The sequence below is a fragment of the Lytechinus pictus genome, chromosome 12, assembly GCF_037042905.1.
Source record: "Lytechinus pictus isolate F3 Inbred chromosome 12, Lp3.0, whole genome shotgun sequence".
NCBI lineage: Eukaryota > Metazoa > Echinodermata > Echinoidea > Temnopleuroida > Toxopneustidae > Lytechinus > Lytechinus pictus.
The window spans coordinates 8,855,006-8,868,776 of NC_087256.1; the positions used below are offsets into that span (position 1 = coordinate 8,855,006).

Below are 13,771 nucleotides of genomic sequence, written 5' to 3' on the forward strand. Positions count from 1 at the left end.
GATAATGATCGATTGCCTATTAAAGGGCTCATTAACATAAATTAAATTTTGTACATACTGTGACATTTGTTGTTTTTATGATCCAGTGTGTGACTTTTGATTTGAATGTGATTGTTAACCTTATGTGAATGTATCCTCTAATCGGGCTAAAAGGGTGCATGTACAGTACCCCACCAAAATAGTGGAACTATTCAACAAACAAAGATGAAATTTGTCAAACAGCTGTATAGATTTATACATACATGTAGGAAAGAATGCTAAGAAAATTATGTACCACAGGCTCAGTTTGTAACAGGAAACACAATTAAGAATAATTGTGGCCCATGTGCTTTGGATGATCCCTTTGTGTGTGTGGTTTGTTGTTTCCAAGCAAAAGTACCAACAATATTACAAGAACCATGTGTGTGTAATTTCATGCCCATACACACCAAGCTTGGACCTACTAAGTACTCTCTTAAAGTCCATTGTCAAAACAACAATCATCAAAGGATTTGGGGTGAAGAGGGATTAACCTTAATCCCCTACTTTAAAGCTATGAGGTCACCCCCATTAGGACCCTTACCCTTTATTGAAAGGTGACACAGATGGTTTAGTCATTGGTAGCAGCAGGTTTCATTCATTGGTGACCAGACACAGGATATTCTCAATTCTTACTCAGTAGTTGGCAAAGTCTGTCTGTGCATACCTGTACGTTTTTGCTCCAGCACAGTTTCTTTGTTTTGGTTTGGACTCCGTGTATATATATATTTGTACTTGTAAAGTGAGACAGGACACAGAGCCAAGGCTTGCCGTTCTTGGATGCGCTTGTATTAATAAGAATTTTGCTGTCTGGGGCAGTTCATTGGTGAAAAATATATCTCTTACAGGGATTTTATTCATTTCAGAGATTCCAAAGGTTTGAACAGTAAGTATATTCCTTGTGAAATTCTTGATGATAAACACAGTTGTGTGCAATAAATTATTGAGCCTTGTTACTTGTTGAAATTTGAATTCAACTTGTTCTTGAAGATTTCCTTCCTCCGGTCTTCAGAGATCGGTGGCAAGCCGCACAGTGTTAGATGGTGCTGTCGACATAGGTGAATTTTTAAGATGTATGTTAAGCAGTGACATGTCAAAGAGGAAGCATTATTTGCCTATTTGGTTCAAGGGCAAGTCCACCCAAAATCTAAAGTTGAGTATTAAATAGGCCTACAACTTGAAGTGACAAAATACTCTATGATTGATTCCATTCCATAAATGTCTTGAATTTTACATCAAATTTAGAATGAAATAGTTATCAACACATTTGTGAAAATCAGGTTAGGGTGGACGTCTTGATCTGGATATGTGACTCAACACTCCAGAAGAGTTAAAAACAAGTTGGGTGGGTGTGCGCAATAGTGATAATGTGGAATAAAATGGAATTCTGCTCAATTTCAAAGCTAAAGTAATTGGTATACATGTACAGTAGGCCTAAGCCTTCATATGTCTGTCACACAGTGTCCTGTCTGTCATGTAGACACGTAACTGTCCAGGCTATGTACACTATTACCCTTTGTTATCTGAAGTGATAGTTGAGCCCTTAATCAAATATCACTTGCTCATGCTGCTGTGGACTGTGATTCTTCTTTATTTCATAGAAGTGCCCTCTAAAGCTTTAGTACATCTGTAGTTTGGTCTTTTCATTGCACTTGTACAATGTACATGTATGTCTGATGATATACATGTAGGCCATACATTTGAACTCCAAGGTCATGTAATGTGGAAGATTCAGTCAGTTTAAAAAAATCTTCAAACTTTTAGTATGGCAAACTGAATTGTGTATTAAAAACAATATGCAATCAATATTTCTGGTGTAAGTCGCTTGTCTGTTCACCTGTGTTTATTTTATACCTTGTCCTTCATGATTATGCAATGTGATGTGCATTTTTTTGTACAAATGTACAATAAATAATATTTAGCAAAATTCATTGTGAACATCTATAGGCCTACATGTATTAAACTGAATGTTAAATCAATAAATGTGTATGATAAATTAAATGAGCACGAACTGTTTGAATACAGATACTGGGAATTGTGATGCTTTCAATCTGTCTTAATTCCATTTCCATTCCATGAGCTCAAATTGCCCCAACATATTTTGAGTACAGAGTCACTGAATTTAGTGAATTGATGCTGAAGTGTTTACAACTTGAACTGTGTTCATTCTTCTTTTGTTATCCTCTCTGGGTGGCCTGTTATGCTTTATTGCTTCAGGTAATAGTCTGGAGTATACTGAATGAATAGGAAACCTTTATAATGCATTTCAGAAGATTAAGTGTAGCCACATTAAGTGTAGCCACTCAAAACATTCAGCGTGGCTTTGAAAAATTAATGCTTTGACCCTGTTTACATTTGCCATCCTGAGCTGGTTCCATTTTAACCAATATACAATTGGAATCAGTTCAGTGTGACTGTGATAAAAAAGTGTTCTTGTGAATTGCTAAGAACATCCATGCCAGGAACAAGCTCAGAGAAGTAGTCATTGACTCCGGACAGTTCTTAAAATTTATGGACAGGACTGCTCTTCGAGCATGTCCAAGTTGAGGGCATTTAGCATTAACAAAAAATTACCACTTTTATACTAGTAAAATTTTAGTTAGATCATAAAATTTATGTGGTTTCATAGATCATAAAATTTATGTGGTTTTATTGAGAATATTGCATTGAGTGAATAACTGACCAACTAAGGGGTAATTTGTAACTTCCTATCTTTACTGACACTTCATTGATACCCAATGATTGACTCACCTGCACAACCAGACTGTTGTTGACAAAACCCTGATTACAATCTCTTTATCGAGCTATGTAGGTAGAAATTGATTCATTCAATCAACAGAACTTGATTATATGGTGTGGTATTTGTTGATGGAGACACCATAATGTGAAGTTTGTGTAGTTGGTAACTCACTGGTGAAGCAATGGTTGTCTAAGATAAAATTCTTTTAGTTTTAATATTTTTATATTGCTTTTTTTTTAAAATTAAGTATAAAATGATTGTCTGGAGAGGAGGAATTGTGCATTTCTGAGTGTTGCCTGTTTGGCTCTGTGACCCCGTTTTCATTACCGTCCCAAAACTAGTTTACGTGAAACTAGTTTTAAAGGAGAACGTTTGGACCGGTCTTGGAAGCAATCTTCCAAACTGCTTCAGAAAACCACCTTGCAATGTACATGTAGTTTTCAAGAAGGCTTTGCCTCGTTCAACTGGTTCTAGTGAGGACACAACCCTTCTTCGGGAAGCGATCTTCGCACATGTTCTGTGTAGAATGCCTATGCTGCGATGTCAAATTTCGCACGATACTGAGAATGTGTCCATAGCAACTAGATCTCTTTCCATGAAGTGGCTATCAAATGGGAATGTTAGCAAAGCGATCTTCCTAACTAGTTTCCTGAATCGGTTTCCAGCAAATTAGTTTCTAGGATTGTAATGAGAACGGTGTCATAGATATTATACTGTAAATGTATTGAAAATAACTTAAATATTTAAATTTTTATCAGCCTAAAGCTTTTTATAAAATTGATTTGAAACATATTATAATTTTGGTTTGGCAGGATGGACAATGTGCACAAGGAGAAAATTGATAAAGAATTGAGGAGAAAGAGAGAGAGAGAGAGAGAGAGAGAGAGAGAGAGAGAGAGGGAGAACCAGAGAAGAGGAGAGAAAGTGCAGACTTTAATAAAAACTCTGCCTCTTGCTACCTATACTAGTGGTCACTGACCTATTGCCTGAGGAGAGCTCTGCCCATGCAATCTCTTTAAAAAATGGTTGAATACAAGTCATGAGTTGTTTCCTTTCTCTTTGTGTATTGACTATAAAACAGGCTGTAAAAAAAAATTGAAGGAAGGAAATGGGAATACAATGAGTGATTTTTCATCTGGCAAAATCAATATCCAATATGGTATTGAGTTGGAGACAATGTCCTCCAATTCATTCTTATCCAATTTTCTTCCCAATTTACATGTATATTTATATTTTTGGGGGTCATATACTCCCATTTGCAAAAAAAAAAATTCTTTAAAAACACAAACTTGAATTTAGGCATTTGTTGTATTTACACCTTTGTTATGTACAGTGGAAAAAAACTCAGTTAACCAGGAGGCTAAAATTATGTCCACACTGCTTCTGATGACAGTTGCTTCTTCATTACGTTTTTGGGCCAGCCAAAAATCAGGTCTGCCAAAATATACTACAGGTGGTTTAAGTCTGAACAGGGGAGCCTATAACTGGTTAGGAATCTACTGAACCTTTTGGCCAGACAAAATCTAAGAGATAGGGCATGGATACATTAATTTTATTTATTGGTGTTTCAGCAAGCCCTAAATTGTTACAGTAATGAACAGCTTTTTGTTGGTTTAAGGGTGTGTTTATGCTTTCATTGCGAGGACAGAATCAGTGTAGAGGCAAAATCACGAACTCCAGCTGGCTTCGCATTGTAATTTTCGTTGAGCAGGAAAGCGAGGTCAAATTGGGCGCGCCCTTTTTCGAAAGTTTTTTTTTTTAGTGTTATGGGGAAGATACGTCGACTGTTATTTAAACATCGAACAATTTCCGATATTTTAATCATTGTATGGAGCTACTTGACATAGCCATAAAATTTCCACCATTATGTGCATAATAGTGAGAAAAAATAAGGAATATTAAAGTATACATATTAAATGAAATGATAAAACATCAATTTGTTTATGGTACTGGGCATCTGGCAATGTCTCCTGAGCATTATAACTCCTGTTCCAGGTTGTTTTTAATGTAATTAGACGAAGTGATGATTGGACCAAATGGTTAATGGACCAAATGATTGTAAGACGAAATGTTGATGGATGGGATGGCATTAGACTAAATGAAAGTAGACCATGTGGTGAATGGACGAGTTGGCAGTAGACGAATTGGCAATTTACCGATCTAGCTACATGTAGTACCTTGTTCTTTGGAATGAAAGAGTGGAAATTTGAGGGGGGGGGGTTTCACCATTGGGCAAGGTCAAAAGTGTTAACCTTTTACATGTACTTCCTGAAATGAATTTTCATTTCCTGCTCTAAAGATGTTTCTAAGAAATCAAGGTTAAGAGAGGGGGGGGGGCTGTACTATAAAATGAAAGCTTTAAAATCAGCGTTATTGTATAAAAAACAGAACAATAACTCTCTGCTGGTACATGGACCTACAGTATTGAGTACTATGGCCTATACATATGTAACTATTTCAGATTTTCAGTTAAAGACTAAAGTTACTGAATGAATTGTGTGTGTACTGTTATTGTAACACATTTTGTGATATTTACCGATGACATTTTCATCACAATTTGTCATTGGTCATTTGGCCGTAAGTGTCAAATTATACTTGTATAAATTTCCATTCAAGGCAGTCAGGCAGTGGCAGGACACTTATTGACCTTCATAGATCAAAAACAATTTAGCCGTCTTACAATGTAACGTACCCCACCATCTCTATAATTTTGAGTTTTGTTTTTCCTCAATTCTATATAATAAATCCTTTTAAACAAATCTTAGTATGAGAACGGAATATCAATGAAATTGACTGTCCAAATATTATGTTGACATTCCACTGCTCCCCAATTGTGTTTTGTCACCACAATCCATTGCCTGAAACACATCAGTGCTTTTCCTCAAAAGACTATTCCAAGATACATGATTCACTTTGTTTGCTCTTGAAATTGAGTTGTTTGGTTTCAAATCATTGCCTTTCAATGAATTTGTTTCAAAACTCATTCATGTCAATGTTGCAATTTGTCATTTGAGTAGGGTGCCTGTTTTGAGTGCTCTTGATACTGGAGCTTGTCTTTTGTACCGTAATTCATTGTCCAGTTTTGACATATTCCGAGGGTATTACTAGCAGAGATATTCACTGTAAGTTTTTGTTGTGTTTTTGCTTTAATTCCTTATTTTTTTTAAATAAAAGGATCCTTATTCACTGTTTGCCTTTACCATAAATTTTGAATGAAAATTGTGTTACATGTATGTATTGTAGTTGGGAGTGTTTCTTACTTTTGTTTGTCTGTTATTGATATTTTATGATAATTATCTATTACAAGTTTCAACACATTGACATTTTCCATACATGTATGAATTTTGCTTATCAGGCAAAAAATGAAAATTATGTTACATATACATGTATGTGCTTTATACTTGTGCATCATATTTCTTGGAGGCAAAGTCATTTTTTTGGGGGGGAGGTCTACTTTTATCAAGAAACATACAAGTATCCTGCTATGTTCTGTATAGTATGATGATAAAGAGAATGATATCATAGACACCTCTGTCACAAAAGAGGAACTTGAATTTGCCCACTACCATTCACACAAACACAGGAAAGATCAGAGCCATCAGTAATCCGACCCTCTTCATCCCTCCTCTCGCTGTGCGCAACCTATTCTATCTCGGTGGCGTCTCCTTTCTTATTCAGCTCCATATGCTCTCCCTCGTGCAGTGCTTATTAAATCTATTTCGGCCGGCCACGTTGAGCTTTCTCATGTGCTTCTGGGAAGTTAGTAGTTAGCTGAGGCTCCCTCTTTGCCTGGATGCAGTGCGGTAATTCATCACCACCCTGTGAAACTGTTTTGATAGCGCTGTCGGCATCGCACGGGTCCCATCCTGCAGTGGTTCGGGGTTTATAAGGAGGCAGAGAGTAGCATCAACTGCATCGTTAATCATCTGATTTTGATTTCGAGACTTTTGAGAGTCATCAAGCTTGGTTCGGGTTATGATTGGAGATGATTGATGAAATGGAGAAATAACTGGAGTGGATCTATGGAAATCGTGTAATGATTGGCCCAGGGGAAGATATACACTGTACACTACTAATCTTCCCAGGTCTCGAGTCATTATGCATAAAGAGAGAGAAAAAATTATTGCAGGATATATCAAATCATTAGTGTCAATGCTGTTCATATGATGAATGTTCAAATATCTGGTGGATTTATTTTCTTCATTCAGTGATTTGCTTTTCTACGGTGCATCTCCGCTGAATTCTCCATGTAGGCCTATTTCATACTTGGTGTCTATTTCTTTCATTCTTCACATTATTGGCACATTTTGTAATCATTACATCATAGCAATGAAGGAGGAAATATACTTTGTGATCTGAAGGATTATGGCCAGCTAGAATGGAATTCAGTCAAAGGCCTTGATGAAACCTACAATTAGTCAAACTGACTGAGTTACTGCTTTTCAAATGAAGTTAAATACTGATCTCGTATATAGAAGGACAAGCGTTTTGCTCATTAGCCCTTGAAAAGCCTTAGGAGATACTACTAGAGCATTGAATTTATTCCATTAGACTTGCCAGATGAATGAACAACTTAATATTTGATTGTGCATCTAGATTAATTGATATAGCTTCAAATACACAAATTATGCGGTATTTTACCGCATGCTGATATGAATTAGTTTTGTTGGATCTGTAAAAATATTAACTAATTTTTGATAGGCTTGCTACAGATTTGATGGATATTGGAAGTCACGAGTCCTTGAGTGTCGGGAGTATTGCGAATGATGCGTAAAAAGGATGCACCATTTCACTTCACAGTCAGTCATGCGCAAGTAATTGAGCAATGGGATTGTAGGATGGATTATACTCCAGCTTGATCCATGTATAATTTTTAATTGAAAGATCAGTGTATCAACGACTACATGGATTCTGGATTCCGAAACAAACATACATGTAAGTGCTTGTGCTTTGTTGTCAGTTGGTGATTGAGAGTGCAGCACATAGGACAGAATAGAGTGATAGAAATTAAAAGAAATAGCCTTCAACATAATGATTGCATTCTCTGAACTGGATCGATCAAGAAATAATCTGGATTTTTTAAAACAATTGTTCCAAGTGTCATCCAAGGAATTGTGTCAACTGATTGCTTTGATTTTGATCTTTGAAATGAATTCGTAGTTTGTGGAAGTTCTTCATCCTGTGTATTCTGTGTGACTTTCTTTGGCCATTTTATAAGCATCGGAATTGAACAGCAGGTCAAAGGAACCATACTCACCAATCCAATGGAATTTGTAGTATTTTGTACAAATTCAAAATCTTTTCAATTTGATGAGATTTCATGCGAAATTGGAACCGTCTATATGTTTATTAGGGAGACAATCATCCAATCCTGATGTGTGTAAAGCTTTTACTAGACTGCTCTTTGAGTAAGATTACTCTATATGAATCTTGCCATTCATATTTTATCTCTTTTTTGTAAGAGATAATCTTGCAGATTCTTGCCAATTGTTGGATTTAGCTTCAACTGTGGTTGAACTTTGTATGGTTATCCTCATTCATCGTGATAAACCTTATCCATTCACCATAATACTATTTTTTTCAGCTATGTTCACATACATTGTATGAGTGGTTAAAATTGAAGCTGCTTGACTGTTAATCTTGTGATAAATGTCCCATGTCCTTAAGTTGAACTTGATAATGACCTATTCCATGATCGTTCCAATATCATACCTACAATGTTCAAATATGAATGATTTTAAATGGAATCCACTTTATCACAAAAGTGATCTTACCGTGATCTATTCGAGCTATTTTTTTTTCTACAATATGCTCTGAATTAAATGGAAGCCACATGATTGCTGTGATAAACAATGCACAGTAGAAGTAGATTTGATTACTTTGCTCAATCAATACTCCAAGTGCTTCTCTATCGAATCAGACAATACCATCATGTTTAATTTGCCAATATTCAACTCGAATGGATAAGAAACCCAGACTGATCAAGCATCACCAATTATCTGTAACTCATATCCCTCTCCAAAACTCTATCACACATTGAAAATAGAGAAATTGACACAACACCATTGCGAGTTTACCCAGTCTCGGGATCACCTACATGTATTGTTGGGACATTCTGCACCTGATTTGCCCAACGTGCACTGGAAGAATTTCGGAGCATCCTTGAATGTTACCAATCAATTACAAAGTATCTCTTGGAATTTTCCCTGTCTGATTTTTAGATTTCCATCTAGCGATTGATCTTCAGATTTCTTCTCCATTTGCACTCTGACATCATTTCCCTGAGGTTTTGAGCTGCAATAAAAGGACATGTTTGAAATTGGAGTTCGTAAACGTGCTGGAAGCGTCAGCAGTGCAGCAGTGAGTATATTTGTAACCCTGCCATGCCTGTAAATAAAATGGAGTGATTTCCATTTCCATATGGAGTCACTTTCTGAAACATTTTCATACTACAAGTGTTTATTCAAATAAAGGAAAGCCAACTTGCAAATGTGTACACCTATAGGCCTACAACACTATGATTTATATATTTTATGCCTGTCTTTTTGAAAATCAATTTTCATAGTCTTAAATTTGTATGTTGATAAAATTCACTATTATACCTTTACTTTACTTACTTGGATGTTGAGACGTAAAGCAATATGCTTATGTGCCCCTCATTGATTTTCTTATCTTTGGGAAGGTCTGTACTTCATGGTGTTATCATGGAGCTATTGTTAATAGCTCTATGGTGTTATTATGGTAACTTCTATTTAAAGGGATGGTCCAGGCTGAAAGTATGTATAGCTTTAATAATAGAGTAGAATTCACTGAGCAAAATGTTGGAAATTTCATCAAAATCGGATAACAAATAACAAAGTTATTGAATTTTAAAGTTTAGCAATATTTTGTGAAAACAGTCGTCATGAATATTCATTAGGTGGGTTGATGATGTCACATCTCCACTTGTTCTTTTGTATTTTATTATATGAAATTAGGTTTATTCAAATTTTTTCCTCCAAGAACTAGAAAAATTGGATTGACAACTGATTTAGTGCATTAGATATTTATTGCTGCAACTTAATTCATTATAAGGGAGACATATTATTCACACAAGTATAAAATAATGAAAAAATTATGATTTTATGTAATAACATAAGAAAACGGAATGTGACATCAGCCCACCTAATGAATATTCATGATGACTGTTTTCACAAAATATTGCTAAACTTTAAACTTCAATAACTTTATTATTTGTTATCCGATTTTGATGAAATTTTCGGCATTTTGCTCAGTTAATTTTACTCTATGTATTAAGATATAAATATTTTCAACCCGGACCATCCCTTTAATGATGATACATCATACAGTAATAAAAACTTGGTTCTTTGATACTGTGCATCGCACCTAGCAGATTCTTTGCCTCTATGCCCATGGTAACAGGGCTAAGCAGCCAATCAAAATCAAGGTACAATGTATCTCTGGTAGTTACCATATAATGATGACATTGTCAACACATTTCTATCAGTCTCCATGAAATGTTGCCCAGAGCTCCGTAACACAAAGGTTTAATAGTGATGAATCGTACACTTGATTTTTACGATTGATTGTAAATTGTAGTCAATGGAATCAATCATAGAAAAATGTTCTACGATCATTGCTATTAAAGCTTTGTGTTACGGGCCCCAGATTATAATTAGACTGTAAGCCCACATGCACATGAATAGGATGTATATAGAATCCTATCAAAAACATACATTTTCAAGCATTTCAATAGCCCCTTTAATTTTGAAAACTGGGCAATCAAATCATTTTATTCCTGCTGTGAACTGAACTGAGTTCTACAGGTCTCTCTGTAGGGGATGAATTTTTTTTCTGAAACCATGGTAACATTACAGATTTTGCACTTAATACTCTTTGATATCACTTCTTATTATTCATGTAAGTTTTATTGAGATTTAATATTGTGCTAGACAAGTTGATGAAGACTGCTGAGCTGAGATTCTGTGTTATGTTTTCATATTCTATTGTTTTGCAAAATGGTATCCCTGATGTAGGAAACATACATGTACTGTTCAGCTGCCAATTGGCTCTTTGTCAACATGCAAATAACACTTAATTTTACAACTTGATCATGAAAGAACCTCAGAAATTAATCTCCTTGGTTTCTGCAATTATATTCACCCTTCAATATGATTTCTAATTTGTTATTAAGGTGAATCAACCAACTGAGATTAAGATTGAACATTCAAGGGATATGTTGCCCAGTGAACATTGCCACATGTATTTAATGAAATCTACCCCAGCTTATTTTCACACACACTACTGTTTGTCTTTCCTCCTATTGAGTGTTAACCCCATAACCAAGTAGTTCCCTGCTTGGTCTTGAATTCCATTTTCATTTTAATCGCTCACTTTCATGTTGTAGCCAGTAGCAACGCAACCCATACAAATACATGAATTTTTAAAAATTAGGTGGCCCAATTATTTTTTGTAGTAAATGGAGCAATAGGAAATCATTTTAGATGATGTACATTGTATTTTCAAACCACATGAATACAGCCCTATTTCAACCCCCTCTTTGCTCACCAGAGACAAAATGATATCCCATGCTGGGGGATTTTTCAAGTAAAGGAATTCATGCACTTGCTGCAATTTCCTGATTTTTCTACCGGATCATCCCAGAGGGTTTGATTAGAAAACACTTCTTCCACTCCAGGCTCTCCAATGCTCTAATCGTATAAGCAGGTGTAATTAACCATCCCTTCAGGGGCTAGAGTGCATTGGCTTTAGACCCCTGTCACAACGAATAGAAACAAAATGTCCCAGGATGCTCGTCAGTTGGTAAGCTCTACACCATCTTTAACTAGTCTGCTGCGCAAACCCTTTACTCGAGTTAAAGGTCTGAATGTGCAGCCTACTCATGCCTTGAGAACTGCAGGCCCTCTCGGAAACAGCAAGTTTTGTACGTGCTAGTCTTTGCGTGGAGACACACTTGCTGATCAAAGTATCAATCAGGGTCTGTGCCTGCAGACTAATCTTTAACTGTGCCTTTAAAGAAAAATCAAGAAAATAAGTCCATGGTCATAGAGATGATGGTCTGATAAAGGCTTTCCAATGTACAGAGCAATTTAACACCTTGATACTTCCATTTATCATATCCCATCAATAAACCTGACCTGTCCAAAAAGCACAATATAGATTGTGGGTCACTTTGCTGAATCCTTCTGTTCCCTGAATTTAATATAAGAACTTAAGAAGCTTTCCGATAAGTTGGCACCAGTCTTGATCCCTTTATGCTCCCTTTTTGCTCCTGCTGCCACAGCAAAACTGACCCTTTTGTATCTTGTCTTGGGGGCACCCTCCTTTTTTGGACACGGGATTGCAATATTAACGTAATCCTCACGCAAGTGTGGTTTCAAATTTATTGCCGTTAGCTATGATACTTGTACCTGGAATATTGGCAGATTACAACTGACCTGAAATCATCATGACCACTGTTGTCACTGCAGAAAATGGTCCCCTTGTATTTCATTGTTTGAACTTGACAACAGATTGCCCACTTTGACAAATTTATGAATAGAATTTCAATAAGTTATTGGCCCGATATCTAATATAAGATTAAAGCCTCTTCCTACAACAATATAAACTCTTGTCTGAAGGCATTGAAGTTTGGGTTAGGGTTAAGGTCTTAGAGAATATGAGTTCAGAAAAAAGAAAATATATGACATTCTTTCTTCCAATTTCATCTTATTTATTCAATTTTTCATTAAAAAGGGGGTTAAAATATAGTAGTACCAATTTCTCCTGACAAGAGAAAGATCTGTGATTTTGGGATCTTCATTTTTTAATCATATATATGGGGCAGATAAGGGATGTATGGGGGTGAATTTTTAATGATAAAAATGAAGTGAGATTTAAGTTCATCAAATGTCAGAGAACTAGACTACCCTTGATGCATATATTTGATATTGGTGTAACTTGGTTCTTTTCATGTTTTGGAGGGGTGGGATGAGTCAGAAAGTGACACGCTCCAGGCAATTGAATACATCTCCATTCCTTTTGGTTCAGTGAGTCATACCGGTGGAGTAGATATCACCCTCGTTTGACCATGCCGATTTCAATTTCCACCCTTGAGTGAACCTAACTGGTAATTATGGCGCAAGTGTCCACTTCTGTGAAGGTCATGCAATGCAATCAATGATTTGAGTAGAATTGAGTTGATAATGGTGAAATGGGATGGTTATGAGGGAGTATTGGGAGGGCCCTCAGTTGGTAAATTGCATCTTCTTGTATGAGGGGCCCTGAATAGTTTTGAGCCTAACATAGATTAGAAAGGATTAAGATATGAAGACCAAATTTGGTCCATAAAATATTTCACATTTCTTAATCCTACCCGCCACATTTCTTGGTCATAGCAAGGGGTTACCAACACTCTTTGGTCATAGCAATGTTGAGTCTGATTTTACAAGTTCCTGTATCATAAGGTGGTTTCAAACCGCCTCGATCAAAAGAATCCCCGTTAAATTACGAGAAATTTTTCAGGCAAGGAAATTCCCGTTAGTTATTCCAACATTCAAACCGCCCGGAAACATACCCTTCGGGATAAGTTCCTGAAGTTATGAGCATGCACAGTATACGGTCTGATAAGCGAGCAAGGCGCGAGATTCAAAATTGCTAGCTCAGCAGCCACCCACGGCACCCGCTCCCTACTACACGCTGTGCTAAAAGTTCATGTAATTTGCTTTTACATTGCCAAAATACCTGCGACCTTGGAAAAATCCCTGCAAAAGTTCTCGTAATTTCGACAAGTACCTACTATTTAGTGGGTATTTTCTTTCGGGGAGATTTTGCGTTAATTGCTTTCACATTGCCAAAATAACCTGGTATTTTCTGATCGGGGTAAATTTCCCAATCATAAAATACGTGGAAATGACGAACTTTGAGGCGGTCTGAAACCACTTTAGTGTGATAATTAACAAACTTGAGTTGGCCATCAATTCATTGGGGTTGATGACATGGGATGCTTCCATT

General features: G+C 36.3%; 1 protein-coding gene across 2 annotated transcripts in view; it reads left to right on the top strand.

Annotated features, from left to right (window-relative positions):
- The first annotated feature begins 420 nt into the window (after window positions 1-420).
- The window catches only part of LOC129273479 (rhotekin-like), a 35,578-nt gene continuing 22,227 nt past the window's right edge, over window positions 421-13,771 (top strand). The window contains exons 1-2 of one of the 2 annotated variants that reach the window (XM_064107430.1): window positions 449-904; window positions 8,980-9,118. In XM_064107430.1, coding sequence (XP_063963500.1) covers window positions 9,068-9,118 — 51 coding nt within the window. In that variant the 5' untranslated portion in view covers window positions 449-904; window positions 8,980-9,067. Of the gene's footprint in view, window positions 905-8,979; window positions 9,119-13,771 lie in introns of both variants that reach the window. The other variant, XM_064107431.1, reaches the window with a different exon arrangement.